Here is a 27111-nt window from a genome sequence, read left to right as displayed (position 1 = left end):
ATGGCAGCAGACCTGCAAGGATTCAGGATGGCGTTGCAAGCGAGGATTTCAGAACATTGAAGCCACCATAGTGAAGCAACGATGCTTGGATGAATTATACAAGTTACTCCATCATAAAATTCGTCCAAAGAGTTAGTTTTGGTGCTGCGTCACCTTATTTAATGGGCCAGGCCCATGTATTTTCGGATTAGGTATTTTAGGGGATTTTAAGAGGCCATATAAGTGGAGGAAGGCCCATTTAGGGGTGTTTTTGGCCAACCCTAGCTGGTTGGACGAAAATCCCTTCACTTCCCCCATATATATCCCTCCATAGCCGTCATTAGAACTTGGATTTTGATTAGATTAAAAGTTAGCCAATTGCTGCAACTACGTGTACTTCTTTTGAGGCCAACGCCCAGAACAAGACCGACTATTCAGAATCCCACCATTATCAATCAAGTTTTCATCTCTATTCGCAATATTCTGATTGCATCTTTAGTTCTTACTTGTTCTCGATTTCAGGTAGGAATTAAGACCCTCGCTGGTCAGGCTGATCGTGCTCCCGCAAGATCAGTAACTCCCGGAGATTGTCCTAGCGATTGCATTGGCGCACGAGCTTTGCACGTGTAGTCGGATCGTCAAGCACGAACTCCACCAACAAATCGAATTATCCTCGTCTCATCGAAAGATCGGACACCTTTGCCCTATCAGATGTCCTCATCATCCTCCCCTACTTGAATTGAAGTCGTCCTCGACGTAGTCTCATCTTTTTCACCAAGATATGCCTTCAAATCGGAGGTAATCATGTCCTCATCATTCTCCCTTTCTTGAAAGAAAAGCCGTCCTCGGCGATGTTTATTCTGTAAACATGCTAACAAAAGAGACAAGGTATATGCATGGTATATGTATATGTCATCCGTTTTAACAGCTCTGTCATGTTTCCCACTTAATTTCGTACATATTCCAGTATTGTAGTAGCGTAGAAGCTTATTAGTCTCCATTAAACATTTATCACAACTCAATTTGCAGATATAAGTGAAGCACATATTAACTCCTTTCAAATTATAATGCTCATCATTAAACCATCCCAAAGTTGGTAAACCAAAATGTAAGGTCTCAAATTTACTAGCCACACAATGTTGAATTAAACACTTTTGCAGCAAGTTATTTGGCATAGAATGAAGACCAACATTGGAGGTCATATCAAAATGAGAAAGCATATTCACAAATTCAGGTTTGTTGGAGCATCCACTAAAAGAATCATCACACATGATGCAAATCCTATGTACCATAAAAATATTGGTGCTGACATACTCCCCAACCAAATGAAAAGTAACATCAGGGGCGTAGACACTCTTTAAACAAGGAAGTCCATCAATTTGATGTCTAGCATGTGACAAAGATATAGGTGGATCCATCACAACAGAAAACAAAGAATTAGCATGAGAAATCTTAGCCAACACTTCATTGTTCATAACCAGTTTTATATGATCCATACTAGAGTCATCTTGCAAATCACAAGGTGCATTATCAGGAGCAAGAATTTCAGTTTGTGTACTCATAGATATGTAAAAATTAACTTGTATTGTAGGTGTACTCAACATAGTCGGTATATCATTTACACAAGTTCCTAACACATGGTCATCATTTGAAACAAAATTCTCCATTGGTACACTCATATCCATAGAGGAACGAAAAACAACACATGGTACACAGAAATCTGTAGATCTATCATAACTAGAGTCAACCAAAAGCTTGCTAGTCATATCAATGATATTTTCAGTGGGTGCACTCATATTCCAAGACATATTAAAGTGATCAATTGGTACACCCAACCCAAAATCTCTCTTAGCATGTAACTCATTTGGGCCACTCGAATTGATAGATGCATGAATGTCCGCAAAAGAATCACCCAAAACATTTGGTATTGTAGCATGCAATTCAGAGGGTGTACTTAAATCAATAGAAGAATCTATTTTATCATTAACAATTTCAGTGGACGCACACATAGTCAAAGAAGAATTGGAAACAGGACTAATTGCGCTCACAGCAACATCAATCTCAGTGGTATGATCACATGGTATGTGCAACTCAGTAGTATGATCCTCTAATATAGATGGTGTGACCAAATTATTTGCTACCTCATCACATGGCATATTTAAGAAAACGTTGCATTCACCAATCTCATGTGGAAGGACAAAATCAGTACCTTTATTTTTACCTTGTGAATCCAACTTAGAAGATGTCCGCAGCGACGTGTCACAAGTCTGTGGCTGGGAGACTCGCACAACAATATTCATGCGTGGAACGTTGGAAGAAACAACTGGTGCTAGTGTGCATGAACTGAAGGGGTCGAAATGGTCCAAAGTTTTCTCCTGTATGTGTTTCTCAAAAGCACAAGCGCGAACATATATACCAATAGTAGAACCAGAAATATACTTAAACATAACCTTAATATCAGGATTCAAGCCGTTGAAAAACATGTCTGTAGTACTTTCCTCAATTTTCTTTATATCACAACGGTACATGTAAAATTTAAATTCCTGATAGTAAACATGCACGGTGTTACTACCTTGTTCTAACCGTTTAAGTTTGCGGAGCAGTTCACGTTGATGATAAAGAGGCACAAACCTACGTCTCAAAACAGATTTTAAATCTATCCAAGTAGTAGGTTTATTATCAACATTTTCTTTAAAATTCCAGTCCCACCAAATGGAAGCAAGATCAACAAAAGTTTGGGCGGCCATTCTTACTTTCTCATGTTCATTAAAATCATGGCATCCAAAAATATTGTCAACCTCAAACTCCCAATCAAAATAAGCATCCGTATTATATCTACCCTCATAAACTGGTAAAGATATAACCTGATCATGATCTCCTGTAAATGGTTGCACATGCGGCTCCGTAGTCGTCATGGTACTCGGGTCGATGGCTTGGTCTTCAATTCCTGTCATGGTTAGTACCCAAAAAGCACAAATGTATATGCCTACAAACTACGGAATATGGTGGTTCACGCGCAATTCGTCAAGCAAAATACAAAGCTCTTACAAGTTCTTACCAAACAGGAGGAAGGCGATATGGCAACCAGCAAAGATCAGCTTCTCCAAAGATTGCCAAAGCGATTACCCGGGGTCGACACAGTGCACGTGGAGATATCTGTGGAGCTCTGGGAAGGCAAAGTATAGTGATATGGTGGCACAGTAATCAACTCAGCGATGCAAATTGAGTAAACGCTCAACGACGGTACTGTGCTGGTCCTAGGCTAGATCGTAGTAGAGACGCGAGCCTAAATCACCAACGAGATCACGACGCGGTACAAGATACAAGAGGCAGCGAAACTGGCACTGGAGGATAGAGGCACCTATGGTAAGGCGCTCAGTTTTTTTTTTTTTTTTTTTTTTTTTTTGGACTCAATCTTGGCGCTTGACCCTAGAGGTCTCTATGGTAGGGCGCCCAGATTTTTTTTTTTTTTTACGGATTTTTTTTTTTTTTGCGGAATCTACCCTTGGCGCTAGACCATAGAGGCCTCTGTGGTCGGGCGACCAGAAATTTTTTTTTTTTTCGTTTTTTTTTTCTTTTTTTTTTTCAGAATCTACCTCTTGGCGCTAGACCATAGAGGTCTCTATGGTCGGGCGCCCAGAATTTTTTTTTTTTTTTTCAGCTAGACTGCTATCAGGATTCCGACGGAAAACGCGAAATTGATCAAGAAAACGGATCTAAAACCCGAAAAAACTCAGAAACGAAGATCAAGAAAGACCCTACTATGATGGGAAGAAAAGGGGCACAACAAGGAGTTGATGGCAGATGTGGCGGAAGTGTATGGTGGCGGTGATATGGCGAGGACTGCAAGTGGAGATGGTGCGGCGGCGACGTGACTACTATGACCAGAACTCGAAACTCTAACGACTCTAGACGCTAAGACCAGCACGCGACACGACGATTGCAGACGAAGACTCAAAAAGCAAAAACTGAAAAGATCATGCAATGGCTTGGCAGGGGCTATGGGACGGATGATCTAATCTAGCTTCTTTTTGTGGGGCTTTTTCTGGGTTATAGGTAAAACAAATCTACACTAGGAAAACAGTAAAATCTCACCGAGCAACCTGAAATCTGATACCACTTGATAGGGCAAAGGTGTCCGATCTTTCGATGAGACGAGGATAATTCGATTTGTTGGTGGAGTTCGTGCTTGACGATCCGACTACACGTGCAAAGCTCGTGCGCCAATGCAATCGCTAGGACAATCTCCGGGAGTTACTGATCTTGCGGGAGCACGATCAGCCTGACCAGCGAGGGTCTTAATTCCTACCTGAAATCGAGAACAAGTAAGAACTAAAGATGCAATCAGAATATTGCGAATAGAGATGAAAACTTGATTGATAATGGTGGGATTCTGAATAGTCGGTCTTGTTCTGGGCGTTGGCCTCAAAAGAAGTACACGTAGTTGCAGCAATTGGCTAACTTTTAATCTAATCAAAATCCAAGTTCTAATGACGGCTATGGAGGGATATATATGGGGGAAGTGAAGGGATTTTCGTCCAACCAGCTAGGGTTGGCCAAAAACACCCCTAAATGGGCCTTCCTCCACTTATATGGCCTCTTAAAATCCCCTAAAATACCTAATCCGAAAATACATGGGCCTGGCCCATTAAATAAGGTGACGCAGCACCAAAACTAACTCTTTGGACGAATTTTATGATGGAGTAACTTGTATAATTCATCCAAGCATCGTTGCTTCACTATGGTGGCTTCAATGTTCTGAAATCCTCGCTTGCAACGCCATCCTGAATCCTTGCAGGTCTGCTGCCATCTCCATGCACGTTCCTAATCCAATGCTTGGCGTCCATGCTAGATCCATTCCTAAATAATATAAATACATTTGATTTAGGCAGCATCATATTCTCATATATATCATGAAGGATTCCTCGTAACGACTGTACCTGAAATGTGGCTGTAGGAGTATTGGTTGTATCTATCATAGAGATGTCCTCATCATCCTCCCCTACTTGAATTGAAGTCGTCCTCGACGTAGTCTCATCTTTTTCACCAAGATATGCCTTCAAATCGGAGGTAATCATGTCCTCATCATATTTTTACAAAAAATATTGGCGATTACAACAAAATAATTTATGGCAAACGTCCAGGTAAACATTACAACATCTCTGATATGCTTTCTCTATAACTTTTATACGCAATTGTTACAAAACTAACGAACATTTACAATATCTCTACGAAAAAAAAGTATCCATGACTAAAACAATTACACCAAAAATCACAAATAATTCCAACAAAAAAGTCATGTGTTTACAACATATCAAGAAACACACATTTCGTAACATATCACTTAGAAATATCTTACAAATTATGTCAGTGTAAATTTACAATAATTTTTTATCTAATTGTTACAATCTGGAAACAATATTGTAGATTTCTTTATAAAGAAGCAACACTTCAGTTTTGGGCCGAAAAATCAGGCCCATATAGGGGCCGCATGGGAGCGAGCGAGACGACCGATTGCTGGCGAGCGAGACGACCGATCGCTGGCGAGCGATCGGTCGCCGGATCGAAAGCGTTTCCCTTTTTTTAATATGGAGTAATCCTTATTATCACGAATGAATAGTACGATCGCCACCTTAGGGGACCTCGCGTTACAAAGTATAAATTAACAAACAAAACATTGCACAGAATCATCGTCATTTCTCACCAAGACAGCTTCTACCTGTGCCCCGGTACAAGGCAGCCGCCTTGTGCCTGCGCGGCGAGAATGTCTCCCGTGGCATTGGCTCCATGACAGCGGTTCGCCATGCCTGCGCGTTGCCTCTCTCCCTGAGTGGTGCTGCAATGTTCATGGCTATGGGTGCAGCAGCACGGTCGCCTCCATGCTGCCACCTGGGGCCCAGCTGAGCCTGAGGAGTCATGAAGAGGTCCTGCCCGGCGAGCATGGCGATGTCGATGCGCGCCGAACCTGAGGAGACGGACCTGTAGTAGACCATGGCCTTCTTCTTCTTCTTGAGAACCTTCAGGACCAAGGGGATGAGGCCATCCATTCTGATGCAACTATTGCAAGCCCGAGAAGCGGTCGCTCTTCATAGGCACCCACAACAAGGTATGCCGTGCATGATGTATCAAAAAGTTTGACTTACGACCGGTCAAAGAATGTTCCTCAGAATTTTGGGTGTTCTTGCCGACAAAATTAGGTCAGCGATTGCTTTGTTACACATGATTTAATACTATCCAAATACCTGCAAGTTTTCATATTACTGATAACACGCTATTATGTAATGGCAATCACAGCTCGCATACAGCCTATCGAACTAACGTAAACAACTGCAATTGCATGGAAAACTGTGTCAAACTGTTTATATGGTTGTATTATTTTCTATCAGTTACATTTCCTCTTTTTTCAACTAAAGATCTTGCATGTCCCCAACTCTGTACCAGGTCATATTCTCTTGGGGTGTCAATGTTTTTTCTCATGTGCCATACTGCCATGGTAGTGGCATAGAGGGAAGGTCGGACGGACTACTGATTGCTCAAGGTATTAGAATATTTATAGAGAACGAGGTTTGTCAAATATCCTTACCTGTGATCCAGCTGCTCTTGAAAAAGAAATGCAAGCAGTATTTAATTATACTATTAGGGATAAGCAGCAACATTTGTCAAGTAAAAGGACAAAGAAAGGTTTAACGCATGTCAAGGCCAATCGGACTACGGAGTAATAGATTTCATAGCATCTTTGATTTCTTCAGGGATATCCGAGCAAATCTATGCTCATATAGTTTCCCTATAGTCTTTTCATCTGTAATGTTGATTAATATGAACTTCTGAATAAATTAAGTTACAATCAGTCTGAACTTCATCATAAATAACATTGACAGTTGTCACTGGAATTCATGGTCCATTAATTAATAACTTACAATTCGAAACATTAATTGATTTTAGAATTTGAATTAGAACCCGACACTTATTGTGGATCGGAGGGAGTACTAGATTTCACATCATCTTTGATTTCTTCGGGGTTATCTATGTTCATAGTTTCTTTTCTAATGTTGATAAATATGAACTTCTGAAAAAATTAAGTTACAATCAGTCTGAATTCCATCATAACTGCAATTGTCACTGGATCATGGTTCATTTTTTTGCTGGTAAAATAGGAACTTTATTAATCAGACAGGGTTACACAACGATCGAGCTCGAGCACCTGAAGAAGGTCATCAGGCTCGGAACTAAACAAAGTCTCAGAGCGGCGTTCCAGCCTAGCGGATTCGCTAGATGGTGGCTAACCCTAACCTGGCTACGTTCCACCTTTGTAAAGGTACCAAACTCTGTTTAGAGAACACAAACGTTTTAAATCTGAAACTAAATGGTTCATTAACTCACGACTTACACTATGAACCATTTTTTTAGGATTTTAGTTGCCAGTTGCCACTTAAGGGCATCATTGTAACATAGCATGCTTGATTCTAGCCTAGAGATGGCTGATATAAGCATGGTCCACTCATAAACAAGTATCTGGTTTGTTCTTCTATGTTTCAGTATGTACAGGCGAGCAGGGCTAGCATATTACTATCTGTAGCTTACATTAATAGATTCTTCTATGTACTAAACCGCGTCACTATGATTTCATAGAGTTCTAGATAATTGCTCAGTGGATCTGTGTGTTCTGTTTATGTGTCAAGTGAACAAATACTAGGTCACTTGGAACATCTAGCACATAACTACGGTAAACTCTTTGCACAATCGATTGGAAGCGAAACGAAACGCAAATGCCCCCATTCATACATTTCAGTGCTACAGGTTGGCTAGCCTCCAAGCAGACCCAACAACAACACAATATATCGGGAGAAATTTGCCTAGTCCTTTCAAGCCACATCAAGAAACCTCCATCAGGTCAAAATGATTATATGACCAGGTTTATCTCCTTGAAACATATCGCTGCAGCAGCGACAATAGTAACATACACAATGCGCAATTATATGAATCTTCACCAAATTTACTAACTCTTGGCCACGAAGGTTAGGTAGTACCAAGCTGCAATGGCCAGGCCAAGCATAAATAAAGGGAGCACGAAGTCCAGAAATGTGTTTGGAGCAGGAGAGCCTTTATTCCTTTGCGTTGTTCTCGAATTTGGCGGCTCATCACTGCCACCTACTGTCGTATGCTCAGATGCTTTGGGAGGCATATAGCCCTCAATGCTTCCAATCAGGTAACTGCTCATCATGCTGATGGCTGATGTACTGTGGCCGACATCTTCAAATGCCTCTGTGGCGTCCCCAGAGGCTTCAAGAATTGATCAAAGACAGAAGAAATACAGTTTAGCAACTCATCAGTAACTTTTGGTATGTCCATTTTCAGATGGATCGCATTGAAAGCTATGTTGGAAGTGTAAATATTACTGTGTTTGTCCATTAGTTATTTTTTTTTTAATAACACGTGCAGTTGAAAGGCGATAAGTTGTCATGGAATCAGTGTGGCGATTACAAGAATAAAATGTTAGTGTGACCAATGAGGCTTGAAAATTTAGTGGAATACATCATTTGCCACAAGAAAACAAAATGTGCTAACTTTCATAAGTTGGTCTCCCTATATTTCCAAATATCGTGGTTCGAATTTCCAACTACTGAAGTGAACCAATATTGGTTCCTAAGAAAAACATCAGTAATATGAAAATGGTGGGGCGATGAATATTCTGCAACAGAGCTAGAACAAAAGTATAGCCCATTCTATCGCTGACAGAAAATAAAGTTTCCGTCTATTCTGTTAAAAAAAGATTTTGTGCCTGTATTTCAGTTGTCAAAAACCTTAGTCAGGAAGTAGAGTCCTTGTAATAAAAACCTAGGATCTTTTTTTTTTTGAAGCTGAACAGTGAGTTTCCTCACTGCATATTTTTATATTTTATTAAAATAATTAAAAAAAAACCTAGGATCTAGGTGACTCGGTTTTTATTTTCCTGCATTTTATTTCCTCTAACAGACTTCTACCGTGATTTTGTTAATGAGATCGGGGAACACTCCCTTTCTTCAATAGAAAAGTAAGATTTAACGCAACATGAGTGTGCTAAGTATTTTTAGATCAAAGTGATAGGTGTAATAACACAATGCATAAGTGGTCACTTTTAGTGCATCGTTGCATCTCCAACCTTCCTAAATGATATTATTTTAAAAAAGCTTTCCTAAATGATGTGTTTCCAAAATATAATCCACTCAAAATCAGTCAATGGATATTTAGCTTGCAGATAAATTCATTTCATGTGGCACGGTTGCTCTGGAGAAAACAGCTACATCATGATTCTGATGCAGCAACTCAGCATTGTGCTATTACTACTAATACTAAGTTTTTTTTTCTAAAAATATTGCATGGAGCTATTGATAAATGTTTCAAGTGATTAGAAATGAAGAAGAAGTTGCAATAGTAGTGTAGTGTAGTGTCAATAGATTGCAGGAGGCAACATTAAGAGTTAAAATCCAGAATTCAAACAGAAGAGGCAGATAATGGATTTTTTTAGATCAGCATTGAATGAATGGATACTATACCGGATACATGGAGCAGCACGTCCTCTCCACCGGGGTGGTCCTCCAAGAACTTGGTCACATCGTACACCTGAAAAGCAACGAAGTCAAAGGAAAAAAAGGAGAGAGGATCAGACCATTAAGCAAATCAAGCAACCAAACCAGATCTCCTGAAGCTAAAACAGGAGAACAAAGTTTTCTGCCCTGCCTCTGAGACCCTGACGAACCTTTCCATGGATGACGACCCAGCATTCCTTCCTGGATGTGTGGAGCGAGACATCTGACGGAGAGAAGAGCTGCTTTGTCTCGGTCTCCTCCGCCATTAGTGGATAGACGGCGCTCTCTTCAACCACCGTTCCGGCTGGGGGGGAGAGTGGTGAGGGATAACAATTGGAAGAAGACGACGCTGGACTGAGATAGAAGGAGGAATTCTTGGAGGGAGCAGAGCACAGCTGAGCTGAGCACACCAAGAGAGCTTGCAGCTCGTTTTGGTCCGCGGTTGGTCGTCAGTTGGTGGCTGCTCGTTGACGACGAGTCCGGACCTCACGTCACGCTGTGAGATGGGCCGCTTCTCGAGTCTGGGCTTGGGACTGTGATTCCAGATAACGCCCAACTTTCTGGGCTATATGAGCCCTGAGCCTGTTCCGTGAGCGCGGTTTCTCTCACAAGTCATCTGCATTTCACTCTGTCTAAAAAAATCAGCATTTCACCCAGAGATTTTCCGCGCCTCCCGCAGCCTCTCGCGCGCCAGAAATTTTGGCGGAAGTGAACCCCAGGGACGCCGCCGACGACGAGGGCTGGAGCTCGCCGAACCCTCACTGTGGACGAGGTAGGTGCTCCCTTTGTGGCTACAGGGGTGTTGAACGCACTGCTGCTACTGTTGTAACTTCCCCTCCTTCTCTCTAGCTTGGACCTAGTCCCACGCCTCGCACGCCTCTGCGTGGGCCTCTGCGCATGGCACACGATCCCCTCTGTACTGTATAAGACCTTTGGGTCAGTTAATCCAACACAACAATTCCAACTCTATTCGTCTTCTTGGTATCAGAGCCTTCCCCATGGCCGACGACCTCCCTCTCTCTCACGCTCCGGCCACCACCACCACCATTCCGCTGCCCACCCCTTCTGAAGATCCCCATACTCCTCCTCCTACCTCCTCTATACCCCGTGCCCCCCCCAACTCCCTCTGAACACAACAGTCTCAACCTCGGCTCTCTCAACGCCGATCTGCCGATGATCACCCAAACCATGGCAGCCACAAACACAACCCTACCCGCACCAATCTCCTTTCCCATCCACTCCCACCCAATTCTCTCTATGCACATCTCCACCTATGTCAAGTTCCAAGTTCAATCCAACGGTGCAAATTTCTCAAAGTGGCGTCAGATCTTCACCCTCCTCATCACCATGTACAAAGTCGCTGATCACGTAACCGAAGGGGCCGCTCCGGCCAACCCCTCCGACGACTGGCTCGCCGTTGATATCCATCTCTCCCTCTGGATCATGGCCACCCTCAGCGATGACCTCCAGCGGCTTGTTCAAAGCACCGACGGCCGCGTCCTCTCCACATGGACTCGCCTACATCGGTTCTTCTACGACAACCAGGCCTCGCGGCACCTCTACCTAACATGGGATGGAAGATTTGTGTTGGAGGAAAAAAAATTAAGTGTTTGGTTTGGGAAGATTTGGGGGTTAGGGTTCAGAGTAATCTTTCGATTATGTTTGAAACTAAGGTTGTGCAGACAAGGTTTGGGATTATGTTTGTACCCGTGAAATGGGGATTTTCAGTTTCAGACGCAGCCGTGCAGATTGCCATGTCGCAGGAGAACGGAATGTGTGCGTTTGTGCTTGTGCTGCCGTGCATACAGAATAAACGTAGACAGGGCTTCCGAAGCCTCGAAAATAGTTTATGGCCTTGTTGTGACCTGCAGAACAGTCACTTTGTCATGTCCATCTGTGCGAGGACGCTAAGAGTGGCATTGTGAGTTCTACTCATATATGAACTCTGCAGACTGGATTACATAACTCAGATGTGAAATAATATAAACCAAGCCATCCTTATCGAAAAATAAACCAAGCCATAGTGTCAAATATGAGCATTTTATTGATGCTCTGCGGCAAGTAGATTGCGAGCTCGATAAAAGACAACTGAATTTTGTAGGTGGACTAACATGTGGGCTAGTGAAAAAGATTACAAAACCTTGTGAATTAGTGAGTTTGTGTTGGTGTCAAGTATCTGGTGTTCCCTGCAGTTTACTTCTTCACTAAAATATCCCGGGTGTCTTGTTCAATCAGGATAAATACACGGGCTACTTACGAAAATAAATAAGCTGTGACTTCTGCTGATATGTTATAGTATATCTTGTACATAATCCTAGATTTTCTATTTCAAGGTTCTTCTCTTGAATTGCTTTTCTGTATTCTGGAACATTTCGTATATATCTGCATAAGAGGTACAAAGTTTTCAATGATCTTGCATAAGAGGGACAAAGTGCAATTAGCATCATCAGGTAAATGCTAATGCTTCCTGTCATTTTTTTTTTCAGTATGTGGCGGATGAACCTTCGGACGCGTGCTCGTGTACGAATGAGCACAACGGTAGGGCCTGGAGGAAGAGAAGAAGGACCTTGGATGTTTTTTCATTTGAATATGAAAAGGATAGAATTCTGAAGACACGAATGGTCATGTTCTCGTTAATGTTTACTACGATTTTTTGTATGGCCATATACGCGTTTGCTTATGAGGGCAGAGGAGAAGGTGTGCCTACCGAAGAGGAAGAAGAGAAACGTGATAAAGTGACTACTGGCAAAGAAGAGGAGAAAAATGATGATATACCTACTGACAAGGAAGAAGAAAAAAATGATAATGTGTGTGCTGACATAGAAAAAGAAGAAGATGATGACGATGTGCATCTTGATTCCGATCTCCTCGAGTTTTCCTTAGATTGCTTGAAAGTGTTGAAAACTCGGATCGATCGTGAGCTAGGTCCAGAGAATGTGATATGTGATGAAGTCATAGATATTTTTGAACGAGACCTGGATATAGATCAAGACGAGTTGTCAACTGCTCATGAGATGTTTTCTTCTAAGGATAGAAAGTTCAGGTCGCTGATGGCACTTTCTACGGATATGAGGAGGGAGTGGCTGTTGATTCATATCAGGAAGCTGCGAATTTTCAAGTTAAGGATTAGCTGTATTTAACAATGCTAGTATTATATGATCTCCATCGCTGGTTATCCTTTCTATGTTGAACTGAAATGCGACTTTGAATTGGTCATTGTCCATATGCTTTTGGCTGCCCGGTGAATGTGGACTCGTGGAGTAATGGCTTTCTCGGTAATTTGAAACCCTTGGTGGTAGTCGGTGCAGTATGTTGTTGTTGCATTTAGAAAGATCGTAAGGCTTGCTTTGAGAAATGAGAAGGCATCTCTGATCATCCTGAAGCAGGTAGTGTTTGCTGCTAGCTTTTGATATTTGTTGTTTAAATAGGATCGGAGGGAGAAGACTTTGGACACGCAATTGGTTGGTGTCAAACTGTCAACATGATGTTCAAATATTTCAGCCGCCAAGAGAAGTTGCAGAGGACAGGGTCGGTTGTATCACTGTGAGAACACACATCATGTGCGTGCAACCAGTGCACTCAATGTCCAAAAATATATGCTGAATGTTAAAGAGTACATAGACATATCATATAGCATTTAAAAAATTAAACTTCGCAGCCCATGAAAGAGAAATATCTAAGTTAGTTCATGCTATTGTTAATGTGCCCAATTAGACCAAATTTGAATTAACTATTGTTTGTAGAATGATTTGTCTTTCTTTTTTTTGTTTCTTGAGCTTTAAGCTGAATCCATAACCAGAATTTTGTGACATGGTAGATATACACGGTGTCTATGTACTCATTTTTACAGAAATTTTTGTGGACTAATATCATAGATTTGTCACGTTAGTTATACTAACTGCAGAAGAGCTATAGGTGCACTGTGCACAAGATACTTTCCCGTGCCAAAATTGTCTTGTGCCCTGATTTGTTTGGCATAGCCTTTCTGACTGCGTTGGTGTGCACCTACGACAAGCGTCTTACACCTCTAGCTCTCATGGTTCGTGGGATCACCATTGGGGATAAATCATTTGCTTGGCTCTGCCGTCGTGAATGATGCGGCGACGTCTACATGCGTCGCCAACCTTCTTAGAGCGCATTGTGTCACGGTGGCGCTTTCATCGAGTTCCGTGGAAAACCTCAGGTTTGGCCTCACATACCAGATAACGGCGGCGTGTGGCTTCACCTACCTCCTTGGAGGCACTGATTTTGGAGCTCATATCCGCCAGAGTGATCTTGGAGGTGTGGCGACGTTGGGACACTGCGTAGCTAGGATCGACGGGAAGGTCGTTTGCTCCATGGGAAAACCCCAGATCTAGGTTCCTGAATCAGGCAATAATGGCTTTGGCACCACTCTCCCTCTAGTGGGCATCGTTTATGTATCAGATGCTGGTTGGAGGGGGCCAGATGTGGATAAGCATGGCATCTACCCCCATCAACGATGGCGGGTCTTGGCTGCATGGCGTCATGGAGTCTCGGGGGAGGATAGGTAGTGATGTACACACATAGGGCGGTGATGCTATCTGGCGGCTCGAGGTTCTTTGATTCGACCTGCGCCCTGGGGATGGGTTCGCGGCAGACGGCGGAGGTACCTTCAAGAGCGTGGGCATGAGACAATATCTTTAGTTTTGATGGTGAGACAACGAAAGCTATGGCCAGGGAACTGGGCCTCGTTTCTCCCTATTGTTGTGTTATCTGGAGATGATGCGTTGTCACATTGTTTATAGCACAACAACGTAGGCAGCCCTCACGGGTTGGATGTTCGTTGTAAGGCTCTTTGTGGACAAAACAATGGAATGGAGATTGTATGCATCACTTCGTTTGCATATGTCGATGTACTTTTCCTTTTCAAATAAATAAATAATTAAGGAGACGAATACTTGTTGAACTATAGTTATGTTACCATAAAGTAGTGTTTTCCGAGATAAAATGAAGATCTATATGTTACTCCTACTATGGGTTGTTGGGCTGGTCGTACTGAGAAGTAATTTAGACTAATGTCATTAGAGACTCAAACATTTCCACCACATATGCTTCGGCATATTTTTTCCGTCTCTTAGTATTTAAGTGCAAGTTCTTCGATCTGGGGCAGGATAGAACGTGATATGTGTGTTTATAAAAATGTGTGACCGTTTGAGAACCAACCTGAGGTTGGGTGGTTAGAAGGGTGGTTGTACCCCCAGCCCACCAGAGTTCAAATCCCAGATTTGACATCTGTGTGTCTTATAAAGGCGGAATATTCATTCAGTGGGAGGCGACGTTCCCGTCGACAGCGAGGCGCCTGTGGTGACTTCGTCAATTTCAAGATCCAATCCGCCGGCTCAGTCTTCCGGAGGTGCTCATAGGGGTAGGGTGTGCGTGTGTGCGTTCATAGGGGTGAGTGTATACGCGTGTATGTGAGCGTCTGCGTTTGTACTGTGTTTCTCAAAAAAAAAAAAATGTGTGACTGTTTGTTTGTACTATGTTTCAAAAAAATGGCTAAATAAACTTTGACTTATATAATACTACCTCCAATTTAATGAATAAGATGTACGCGTATTTTAAGCCGAACTTTGACAAAAAAAAGTTAAGCAACAAAATATCAATTATATTGTACGTAATTAATATCGTTGAATTCGTATTGAAATTCAATTTGTAATGATGCTGATTTTACATGGAAAATCTTTATATATGTAAAGTAACTTTTAATCAAAATAAAAAACACATAAAAACTAGAAGAACTTATTTATTGGAATGGAAGGGAGTACTCTTCCCCTTCGCTCTCCGTCTCCCAAATCTCTACTAGCGCCAAGACTTGGAGACATTTCAAAATCCCGCTCCGTCGCGTCGCTTCCATGGCCAAGAGCCCTAAGGGCAAGGTCACCACCAGTCGGCGGCCCGCCAGAAAACTGCAGGCCGGCTCCGCCGCCGCGCCCCCTTCCGCGGACATCGAGGACCTGGCGACGTCCGCGGCCCTGGTGGGCCCCGCCTCGGCGCCGGCCGCGCTGCGTTCCGGGTTGCTCCGGTGGTATGACGCGCACCGGCGCGACCTTCCGTGGCGATTCTCCGCGGCGCCGGGGCGCGAGGGCAGGGAAAAGAGGGCGTACGCGGTGTGGGTGTCGGAGGTGATGCTGCAGCAGACGAGGGTGCCCGTCGTCATCGACTACTACTCCCGCTGGATGGAGCAGTGGCCCACCGTGGAGACCCTCGCCGCCGCCACGCAGGAGGTGAAACCGGGTGATAGAGACACTCTTGTGCACGAAAGATTCAATCTTGATGCATAGTTTGCCGGTGGAAATCGAATTCCTGATTCATTATTCTTTTTTCCAGGAGGTGAATGAGATGTGGGCTGGTCTCGGGTACTACCGGAGGGCACGGTTTCTTCTGGAGGTGAGATTTGGACAGATTTGCCTGAAACCCTAGGAAAAGGAGTAGCCGTAGTGCACTAGTTTAGTAAACTTTCACAGCGCACATGTTCTGTTTGACGTTTTGCCAGGGAGAGCTTGGAGGTTTGACTCGGCTCCCCTTCATATGAGGGAGATTCTAGTGCTAGCTCATGATAGGCGTTGCATTACAATCAGCTCATCGGATAACATTTTCGGTAGTTTGGGAGGAAAGAGATCCTTGACATAGGTATTCAGTTAGTGAAACTTTTCTTCTGATTTATTTTGGTGTTAAAATTATCTTTAGTACTTCTTGGTCATATAATCTTGCAGCATAATGAATTAAGGATAATGGATTCCTAGTGGCTGGTTTATGGAACACACATTTCTGCTTAATCTATTTTGCACGAGCATCTCTAGATGGAAAGCAGTATTCCTTTTTTTTCTTCCTTAGAAGACTAAATGGCAACATGAGTGTGTGTATCATCTTTAGCTCTGTGCACAATGAATGCCGATTGATAGGGAGGTTAGTAGTGGTTGTGAGAAGTGCTGGGCTGGTGTTTTTTACATGAATGCAGGGGCTGCAGTTAAGTAAGCATATCATGTCTTTACTCTTTAGCTCATATGACGTGTTTCCTTTTGTTGGAAGTAGGGAGCAAAGCAGATTGCGGAAAAGGGGGAATTCCCTAGCACAGCATCAACACTTCGTCAGGTTCGCGGCATCGGAGACTACACAGCAGGAGCTATCGCGTCTATAGCCTTCAATGAGGTTGTGTACCATATATATCATCTTTAACTGACTAGCTCCATGCCTTTTTTTTCCATGCATATTCAAATGATTTTGCTGTGTTTTTGTTTGCTATAGGTCACCCCACTTGTCGATGGAAATGTTGTACGTGTTATCAGCAGACTTTTTGCTATTGCTGATAACCCAAAGGAATCGTCAACAATAAAGAGATTCTGGTAAGTAGCACAACCCTCTTTGATTCCCTGGAGAGCAATGGAAGAGCTGATTGAGGCACTAATTAGGGAGTAGATGGCCATATATGCAATAATAACAATTTCAACACTTAGTGCAAAATACCATCAAATTATGGTAATTTATCGTCCACACCAAACAGCTACTGCATTGTACTGAGCTATACCATCAATTAACTCTGCCAATTTAAGCCTAATTCGAAGTTGCCAATATCCACACTTCCACCTAGCTTAAGTGCAAGCCATATCCACTTTTGGTTCCATATTAATCTGATCCTTCTGCAACATTATCCCCAAATACCTAACTTTTTATTTGAAAGCCTTATAGACATAACTTTTGGGCACTGTTGCTGGATGACAGGGAGCTTGCTGGTCAACTGGTTGATCCATCAAGGCCAGGAGACTTCAACCAAGCAATGATGGAATTAGGAGCAACATTATGCAGCAAGACCAAGCCTGGTTGCTCAGAGTGCCCTGTCTCTAGCCACTGCCAAGCGCTTGCGCTTTCCCAGGAAAATCCATTGGTTGGAGTTACAGACTACCCACGGGTGGTCCCCAAAGCCAAACCACGTCATGATTTCGCTGCTGTTTGTGTTGTTCAAATTGCACAAGGTTTAGAGCAAGAAATGGCAGCAAGCCATTGTAATCTCTTTCTCTTGATAAAGAGGCCAGAAGAGGGCCTGCTTGCTGGGCTCTGGGAGTTCCCATCGGTTCTTGTTGATGAAAGTAAGACCGATTCGCTAAACAGGAGAAAAGAGATGGATAAGTATTTAAAGCAGTGGCTTGATTTAGACGTTAAACGTAAATATGATGTGGTCCTCAGGGAGGATGTTGGTCAGCATGTTCACATTTTCTCCCACATTCGCTTGAAGATGCATGTGGAGCTGATGGTTCTCAAGATCCAAGGTGAATCATGTGCTGTCCTCACTAGAGTTAGCTCATAATAGTCACTTTCTATGTTGCAGCCTAATTCTTCTGTTGTAGGTGATGTAGGTCAAGTGTGCAACAAGGGACAAGATAGCATGAAACTGAAACTTGTCGATGAAAATTCAATCGATTCCATGGGCTTGACATCTGGAATTCGGAAGGTAATTGCAATTCAAATCTCTTGAATATAAAAAGCCCTGATTCTTGTCAGAACTGACAAATAAGTTGGATGTTTCCTTTCAGGTTTACAACATGGTGAAGGCTTTTAAGGAGAAAAAGCTATTGGAGCAAAGCCAAATACCCACGAGGAAAAGGAGTAGACGGCAAAAGCAGTAACATAAGCCTTAGTTAACGTAACTTGTAAAATTATTTTGTATGGACCTGGATTGCTGATTCAACACATTAGCAAACCATTGGTCGTAATGTCATTCAGATTCTAGCATTCCTTCTGAAGACTTATTCCCTGCATTTCTATGTCATGTTTATTTGCCTTGAAATGGAGTTATTAAGGCTTCCTACTCTGGACAGGGTGTTTCTGCACCTGGGTGCATATGCACCCTTTATTTGAAATGCACTTTGAACATATTTAAACATGTAAAACAAAATGGTTTGTGTATATCTTGACATGTTACATGCTCGCAAAGTTGTTTCAGCAAAAACCAACATGTTTTGTGCCCTGTGTAAAAAAAGATAACTTTTTGGAGCTAAAATAGTCTATTTCTTGAGACATTTTTTTTTTCTTTTTTACGCACGGCATAAAAATTGTCGGTTTTGTGTGAAGCTTTATGTGCACACATGTCCCTCTACATGCAAAAAGTAATTTCTATTTTTTATTTTTTTGAAATATCTTTTAAACATTCTCCCAGGATTAGTTTTGAGCTATCATATCTGATGTTCTTTTTCTGTTAGTTCATGATAACTAGAAAAGGGCAAGTTTGGAGATTGAAATGTAAAGGACGAGGCTGTGATGGAGTACATGAACCACCTCTGTTTTATTTGTGTGTTCTCATAAGAGCTCTGATTTTTGCTATTTGGTACCACTTTTGAAGTATTATGAAATAGATGTACAAAATAGACGAGCAGTATCTACCCCTGAACCTTGAAGGAATTTTCAAAGTTGCACTTGGAATAGGACCATCATACAAATCAATTAGGCATAAGCAGATAAACTGATGCAATTACATTAGCGTCTTATTTTCTGAAAGATCTTTCCATTAGCATTTTAGCTCCGCTATTTGCAAAAAAACATGGTAGCTGTAGATGCTATATGTTTAATCTTACTTGACAGCAAGGTTATTGTGGAGTGAGGTTGAGTTGAAGAAGTTGCGTGTATGGTTTGCTTGAATGCACATGAATGCAACAGGACGTGTTTGGTAGTCTGCATGCCCCTTGGCTCGCATCGGCCCAGCTTTTTTCGGCCCTTTGGTTACCTGGCCGAGGCCGCGTTCTTGCAGGAACCTTTCTCAAAACACCCTCGGGCTAGACCCTAGAGGAACGTCCGGTTCGGCCGTTTCTAGCTAGCCACTCCCGTTTCCGCAGAAGTGGAGAACGCAGCGTCCTCGCAAAGCCACCGCGGGAGATGGCGGGAGCTCGCGCGGGACGGCGAAATCTCGGCGGGATGAATTCGGTCACCGCGCTTGAATTTTCGCCACCGTATCTAGGGGCGGCTCTCTCACCGGCAAATCCAAACCCCCCATTTCCCCCCATTGCGAGCTCATCCACCGTTCCCGATCTAGCGACATGGCCAGCTCTACCTCACCCGCACGGTCGGCGAGGCTTGCGGCGGCGACGGCGGCTGTGGCGGCGGCTACTGGCCGCGGATGGTCATCTTCTTCCTCTGCGTCGATGACTTCGGTTGTGGTAAGCTTCTTCAAACCCTAGCCTTAGATCTAGATCTTTTGGGTACACAAGCAGGGTCTGAACGAATCCATTGTAGGACATTCCTTCGTCGCCGATGGAGGTTGTGGATGTTTTTGTAAGGGTATATTGCCCCTATGTGTGGTTTTGGTAATTAATGACAACCCCTACGGACTAATGTTTTCATTAAGTTTATATGAAGAAATATTCCATAGGTACTACTTGTACTCCATGTGTTGGATTCAAGTATGGATGCCATGAAGATAAAGATATACCTTGTGGATTGGCATCAAGATCATCGGTTTGAAGATAAATATGTGATATGATCAAGAAGAAGAAATGAAGATGGAGTTCTTATGTGGAACTCAATATTAGCCATGCTCTATCTTAAGTGAGTATGAGAAGATACAAGGTTGAGTTGGGCAAGTTCAAGATGAGCATCTTGAGTGGATCACATGCTTGAAGCTTGCCGTCCATTTGGTGATAATGGACATGTGAAGATGTGTATCAATGGAGCTTTCCCATCATAGTGTATGGGGGAGCATTTGTGAGTCTTCACAAAGCAACATTGATCAAGTGAGGCATTCCGGCTTGTGTGGAGCTTGAAGAGTTATCATCAAGATCAAGCGGGATGCGCAAGGCAAAGGTATGACCTTGATAGGTTTTCCTTTTACCGGTCTCAAGGTGGTTGATGGGAGACCGGATTATAGGATAGATAGCCGCACTATTAAGAGGGGCTTTCGGTTGGGTAACTTGATCACATCGTCTTAGGGAGCTCAACCCTTTGCATACTTTGCATATCATTATTGCTTCTTGGTGTTTCTCTGTGTGAGGTTCTTGAGCTTGTTGCTAGCTTTACAACAAGCCCAAGTTCATCGAAAACGGAATCCGCATGCATCTTCTATTGCGTTTTCGAGTTTGGACGTCTTCACCGTTTCTTGACGGTGGGAGACTCCCTCCCTAAAAACATTTAAAAATATCCTGTGAGGAGTCTCCATATTGGGGTTCTATTCGTCGTTATCTTTCCAACAAAATTGGTTTCATGTCAATCGGGGTCCGGACATAAAAGTTATCACAGTTTTAGTAAAACATGTTTTTCCTGCTGGCCCGGTTTCTCGCCCGGTTTGACCGGCCTCCCAACCGGCCAGTCCGGCGCGCAGTCCGGTCGACCGGTCGCCAACCGGATGACCTCCTGGACGACACAAAGTGACCCTGGTCGGGGTCCGGCCTGCCGACCGGTTTGGACCGGCTGGTCCGGTCTGTGCCGATACGGCCGACCCTGGACCGGACGGCCCGGCCTCAGGCCCGGTTGACCGGCCTCCCCGATGGTTGACTCAGCCCAACTTTTCCCCAACGGTTATATTTGCTCTTGGGCTATAAATAGCCCTTCTTCCACCTTGGGCTGGGTCAGTTCTTCTATTCTCTCACCTCCATTGTTGCCTTGGAAGAACTTGCTCTCCCCTTTGATTCCTCCCATAGTTCTTGCTAATTCTTGAGGGATCTAAGAGAGGAGATCTAGATCTACACTTCCACCAATCCATTTCTTCTCTAAGTGAGGGAAACTCTTGGGATCTAGATCTTGGAGTCTTTTGTTGACTTTCCCCATTGTTCTTCCTCTCCAATCTCATCCTAGCATTTGTTGTTTGGGTGGGATTTGAGAGTGAAGGATTTGAACACCTCTAGTGTTCTTGCTTTGCATCATTGCATAGTGTTGAGCTCTCCACCACGATTAGTTCGAGTGAGAGACCGTGAGCTTGTTACTCTTGGAGGGAAACCTCCTAGTTGGCTTGGCGGTTGGTGCTCCGGTGATCTCTTCAAGAAGATTGTGAAGAGGCCCGGGCTTCTCCTTCGTGGAGCTTGTGAAGTGGTTGTGGAGCTTGCCGTCTCCGGAGCGGAGGAAAAGCTAACCATAAGGAAAGGGCCATTATCCTTCGTGGGCGTGGTTCGGAGAATAGGGTGTGGGACGGGGAATCCTTCGTGGGACCTCCACTCCTCCAAACGTGACGTACCTTGTTGCAAAGCAAGGGAACACGGGAATACATCCTCGCCTCCGCGTGGCTCGGTTATTTCTATACCCGAGCTCTCTTTTCTTGTGATAGCCATCGTGCTTGAAGTACATATATCTTGCTATCACTTGTGCTACATATATCTTGTGCCTATCTTGCTTAGCTCTAGTTGCCATTGTTACACTTAGTTGAGCTTAGCATATTTAGGGTTTGTGCTTGTAAACTAAACATTAGTTTAATTCCACATTCTTACAAGATAAATCCGCAAGAGTTTGTAATTGCCTATTCACCCCTCCCCCCCTCTAGGCGACATCTCGATCTTTCAGTTTTCCAGGTTCCATCTGACTCTACAGCGGGGACCGTTCTCGCCGTTGACTCTTCCACTGGGACAGTGGTGCTGCCTGCATGCATCTTCGCTAGGGTCCCCTGCTTCCCCGACCTTGGTGCTGCGTGTGGCTCCTTTGACCGTAAGGCCGCTCTTACTTATCTCGTTGTTCATTGATGTGGTAGTGGTAGTTCATTGATCTGCTAGTGCTTAAGGATGTTCATGTGGTAGTGCTTGTTCTTTGATCTGCTAGTGTTTGTCATGTAGGCAAACATACCTTTGGGCTCCCCTGATCTGTCCGCGCCTACTGTGAATGCTCAACCATGTCTGATTGCAAGCAAACCAGCCATGGTTTGAAAACCTGAGCTATCAGAGTGTGTGCTGAACCGGTTGGTTCAGCTCGTCTGTAGCGGCATCTGCTTCAACATGGGATTCAAGGAGCAGCAGATGAGGAAGGTAGCCGCGGATGTTCTTGCATTCGCCGATGTACATGTCACCACTCTTCAGCTGTACAACCACATTAGAAACTGGAGGACGAAGTGGAGCGTCATTATGAAGATGAAATCCGATCGCATTCTGGATTGGAGCGAAGATGGTTGCTGCTTCTATGGCGGTGATGAAGGGACGACGGACGAGTACATCCAGGTACGAAGCCTCATTGAGTTCCTGCATAGATCTGAAAGTATATATATGTGAATGTCGTCCGCACTAACAGCTGTTCCTTGTGGATTGCAGCGCTACCCGAAGCACCCTCAGTACGTCGGCACCCCGATCACGAACTACGCTTAGATGAAGATGATCTTCACTCCCCGGTTTGTGTGCAAGGCGCGGCTGTTCCATCCTAACTTGCTGGTCAGGGCTATCGACTTCATTGCAGACAATGGAGTAGAATATGCCGTCTAACGTAAGCTGCAGCTAGCCACCGGAGAGGAGGAGCTAGCTTAGGACCTGACTCCGCAACCAGTTTCCTGCTTAGTGCTTCTGCTTCCTTCGTCATGATCCGCTGATTTTGGGAGGTGAGCTTGTATCCCTCCATTAGCTAGGACTTGGTACAATCTGATTTCCTATCTATAATGATGAACTTGTTCGAGGTGGTATATACTAAACCCTCGTGATGAACCTGTGATGCATCACGAAGTAGTTGCTTCGTTCCTGATGCATAGCCCACTAAGTAGTTGATGTGTATTACCACCACCTTTTGATGAACTGAATCTGATGTGTGGTGTTATTCAGTACTGGGTAACCTCACCACTCTAAATGAAGGGGTTACCACAACACTGCTGCAACCAAACAGGCTGTTGGTTGCACGAGCTGAGAAGAAAGTACTGTAAATGGGCAACCAAACGATGGGGCATGGGTTCCTTCTCCAGCACGCAAAAGGCCTCACAGGCCACCAAACGACCCGGCTTTCATGGCCCATGGCTCGTTCGCGACGCACAGGTGAGCCCATCTCGCTGGCGCGGGAGCCACGATTTCGATGCTGGCAACCAAACGTGCCCCAACCAATTTAAGAGTGCTCCCTCCGTCTTAGTTTACTAGGCTTCCCTGTATCCCAAGGTCGCTAATTTGACCTATATAATTTAAATTATATAATACAAAAATTATATAATTAGAAAATAGAACATCTAAACTTTCTAATGATATGATTTTTATAATATATAACTAATGCTTACTTGATGAAATTTGCGACTTAGGGGTACATGCACACCCTAATAAACTGTGAGAGAGGGAGTACTTTTTTTTAGGGGTAACAACCAATTGTGGGCTTGGCTACTTGGGCCTTGGCCCTATTCCATCGTTGGCTTGGGCTCACATGAATAAACGAAAATTTAGAAGCGCGTTCGTCCGAGTTCTCCTGGGATTCGGTTTTGGGTTCGCCGCGCGCACTTCCTCCCTAAATAAATTCCCACGCTTCCTTCTCCATCTGCGATTCGCGACCCACAATCCAAGTCGAACTACACGCCCAGATCGAGTCTTCCCCGATCGCCCTCGCGTGTCCGGCACCAGCCGGCGACTCGCTTCCCTTCGTCCGTCCGTCGGTCCGATGGAGAACGGTGCCCAGCCTGCCGCCGGCGGACACTGGCTAGCGGCGGCACCTCCTAACCTCCGTGAACGCGTGGTCCAGAACATGTACGTATGCTCGTACTTTTCACCCATACCCGCAGAGCATGCGCCCTTCCCCAAAATTTGCTCCCTGATTTGTTTGTTTGTTGTAGAGCAGAATTATGTGTGCAACCAATTGATGGATTGATTGGGTGAAAAGGATGGGTTTGTAGCCTAGGGTTGGTGTATTTTTCTTGATTCCAAGAAAGAATGAAACGGTCTACCTAAATTCATGTACAGTACTTCAGAGTCCAGCCACATCAATTACATGATAATTTTGCTTAACCGATTGACTTCCTGCATTATACGTTTGGATGAATGATTAATCAATGTTTCCCTATTCCCGAGCCGGGGGTAGCTAGATTCTCGCGAAGATTTTTCTGATCATGTTTGCTGTAATATTCTCTAGCTTTGATATCCTTCTAATTCCTTCGTCTGTGTCTCGTGTTTCTTCAGAGTGAGGAATCTGCCCCAGGTGGACGACATCCATGGCATTGCTTCCCGATATGAGGCCATGGTATTCAGCCAGTCGGGCAGCGTGGAAGATTACGTCAGGACAATAAGCAAGAAGATGGCGTGTTTTCAGCAGAAACGGCAACCGGTTGAGCGGCCAGCTTCAGGCCATCAGCAGCAGACACACATGGGGCACCAGATGCGGCCTCTCAATGCAGTTCCAGCTAATCCTTCCGCTGCCGCGATGCCGCGGAGTGCGTCAGCAGTTCCTCTCGCTGTAAGGCCATCTCATGTGCAACACATTCAAGCACAGCCATCATTCGCCACCCCCGTGGCAGCGGCCCAGTGGCACCATGCGCCTCGAAATACCACGTCCACCACTCCAGTGACACCGGTTGTCCAGCAGCTCCATCCTCGCCATCGGACAGCGGTAACTCAGGTTCAGACTCAGTGCCCGGCCAGGCATAACTCCACGCAGCAGCCACGGCCGCAGTTGATGAGGATGGATCATCAGCAAGATTTGAGGCAGAGCTACCATACTCACGGAGGACAGCAGTCCAGTGCTGCTACTATGCAGATGGGGCATCCTGAAGGACATAACACGCAGCAGTTTGGCCATCCTCAGGTACAGATCAACCAGCAGTCTGCGGTACAAGTGGATTGGAGGGAGGACTTTTTTCAGAAGATCACTTCCCTTAAGGATGCCCACTTGTCGGAGCTCATGGAGTTCGAGCGAGCACTGCGAGCAAGTGTCGCTCGGAGCAAGACAGACGAAGAGCTCAAGTCACTACCTAAAGAGCAAGCGGACCAATACAAGAATGCGGCAAGTGTCATGACAAGGATCAGTTGTGTGTTGGGCTTCCTGCAGCTCCAGAAAAGCAGCATACCCGAGCACGCCAAGGATCATTTCGACATGTGCCAAGCTTCCCTGTATGGTTTGCTGCAATTCTACAGGAAAAGCAATGCCCGCAATGCGAGGAGGAACGCCGAGCTTCAGTCGCAGAACTGTCACGAGCTGCCTCGAGTCGTCAATATCACTGATGCTGGTGCCACAGATGTTACCCTGCAGAAACATGAAGAGCAACCCGCAGCAGAGGCCTTGTCGCAGTCTTCTTCACAAAATGTTCCGGCTGAAAGTCCATTGGCACATCACCAAAACCATAGCGGCCAGTTGGCAGGTGAAGCGGAGAACAGTGAGGTGCACCGTGTAGCTGAAGCACCGGTGGCCATCAGCCTTACGCCTGTTACCAGCGATACGCCACCATTCGCAGGTGGAACGTGTTGCCAGGAGATACAAGAGCATCCAACAGAGCAAGAAGCAACTTCGCAGTTGACTCAGAACGTTGATCCTGCTGGAACTTCACCGGCTCAGAAAGCAGAGGATGACTCGGTGAAGGCTGAAGCTGAAACACCGGTAGCCGTCGAAGCGGCAAAAACGCCTTTATCAATGTTGGCGCTTCGCAGACTAGCCAGTGATATGGGGGTGAACTTGAAGCGCGCCTTCCCCCACACGACGACGTCGGGCACCACGGACGGCAGCAGCTGCGTGTGGTTTGACGATGAACCCAGCGGGGAAAGCAGCTGCAAGAGGCGGAAAACGCAGGAGGTCTCTCTGCTGGACGATATCAGAGCCACGTGCAGCATGCTAGTCGAGACCCACATCATCATCATCAGCGAGGACCACACAGACGGCACGGTGATCGAGCTCTGCTACAACGGGGTGTCGCTTGGACCAGACCTCAAGCTCAGGGCAGCCATCGGCGCGTCTGAGATATCAACGAAGCTGCTCGTCCCCGGTGATTACCCCCGGAGCTCTCCGGTGATTCACAGCGACGGAGAACAGAGGAGTGGGCTTCCAGGTGTGGTGGACATGGCATTTCGACGCGCCCTCGGCCTACTCCCGGAGCCCAGGTCGATCGAGGGCATGGCCAGGGCGTGGGACTCTGTCGCGCGGAGGGCTGTCCTGCAGTTTGTGTACCGGCTCACCGGAGGAACGTTCGGCTCCAGGTACAGCCACTGGGAGAGCTGTATCCCAGTCTGATCATCATGTTCATAGCAAGAAGCCAGGATGAAACGTGGAGATTGTACTTGCTGCTTGTAGCAGAACCGGAGTCACTAATAATTTAGATTAGAGAGCAACTGTCTTGTACGTGGATGATGGATCATGTACTCATGTGCATGGAGTATTGTGAGGAAACATACCGTGTATGTAAATTTGGATGATGTTAGCTGTTGCAAAAGCACTATTAAAGCGCAAGTGGTTATCAGTTTAAATCTGGGCACACCTCTTACGCGAGTGGTTGTCACAGCTATAGAAAAACAACATAAGTTACCCGGCGCAGGGGATCGATGTGAATTCAAGTCTATATGCAGCCAAGGGATAAAAAAAAAACAGAAATCAAATCATTTCATTTTCAAATTCTAATGACAGGGGTAATAAAATACAAACACAGGCACATGTTTCAGATGTTTATCACGATCCAATTGCACAACAGAATCACAAACTACATAGCCAA

At 44.7% G+C, this 27111-nt stretch overlaps 2 protein-coding genes across 2 annotated transcripts; one reads left to right on the top strand and one right to left on the bottom strand.

The window, feature by feature from the left end:
* Positions 1 to 7815: 7815 nt before the first annotated feature.
* On the bottom strand, positions 7816 to 9875 carry LOC127300748 (uncharacterized). The gene is made up of 3 exons (XM_051330909.2): positions 9716 to 9875; positions 9513 to 9579; positions 7816 to 8259 (listed from the first exon to the last, which is right to left on the bottom strand). The coding sequence occupies exons 1-3, from the start codon at positions 9809 to 9811 to the stop codon at positions 7976 to 7978; spliced, it is 447 nt and encodes a 148-aa protein (XP_051186869.1). The 5' UTR covers positions 9812 to 9875; the 3' UTR covers positions 7816 to 7975.
* Positions 9876 to 15403: 5528 nt separating this feature from the next.
* Positions 15404 to 18293, top strand: LOC127300746 (adenine DNA glycosylase). The gene is made up of 7 exons (XM_051330907.1): positions 15404 to 15790; positions 15894 to 15953; positions 16599 to 16715; positions 16812 to 16909; positions 17286 to 17830; positions 17909 to 18012; positions 18095 to 18293. Exons 1-7 carry the CDS (start codon positions 15419 to 15421, stop codon positions 18185 to 18187), a joined length of 1389 nt encoding a protein of 462 aa, XP_051186867.1. The 5' UTR covers positions 15404 to 15418; the 3' UTR covers positions 18188 to 18293.
* The last annotated feature ends 8818 nt before the right edge of the window (positions 18294 to 27111 follow it).

Source organism: Lolium perenne, chromosome 5 (assembly GCF_019359855.2).
Source record: "Lolium perenne isolate Kyuss_39 chromosome 5, Kyuss_2.0, whole genome shotgun sequence".
Taxonomy (NCBI): domain Eukaryota; kingdom Viridiplantae; phylum Streptophyta; class Magnoliopsida; order Poales; family Poaceae; genus Lolium; species Lolium perenne.
The sequence above is the reverse complement of the archived record's forward strand: the minus strand, read 5'-3'. Positions and strand labels throughout refer to the sequence as shown.

Excerpts from the sequence above, each read along its gene's own strand:
- LOC127300746 (XM_051330907.1), top strand. The coding sequence starts at position 15,419 with ATGGCCAAGAGCCCTAAGGGCAAGGTCACCACCAGTCGGCGGCCCGCC. Across the intron at positions 15,791-15,893 it reads TCGCCGCCGCCACGCAGGAG|GAGGTGAATGAGATGTGGGC; the intron begins GTGAAACCGGGT and ends TCTTTTTTCCAG. Across the intron at positions 16,910-17,285 it reads TCAACAATAAAGAGATTCTG|GGAGCTTGCTGGTCAACTGG; the intron begins GTAAGTAGCACA and ends GCTGGATGACAG.
- LOC127300748 (XM_051330909.2), bottom strand. The coding sequence starts at position 9,811 with ATGGCGGAGGAGACCGAGACAAAGCAGCTCTTCTCTCCGTCAGATGTC. Across the intron at positions 9,580-9,715 it reads GGGTCGTCATCCATGGAAAG|GTGTACGATGTGACCAAGTT; the intron begins GTTCGTCAGGGT and ends GTTGCTTTTCAG. Across the intron at positions 8,260-9,512 it reads CGTGCTGCTCCATGTATCCG|CCTCTGGGGACGCCACAGAG; the intron begins GTATAGTATCCA and ends CAATTCTTGAAG.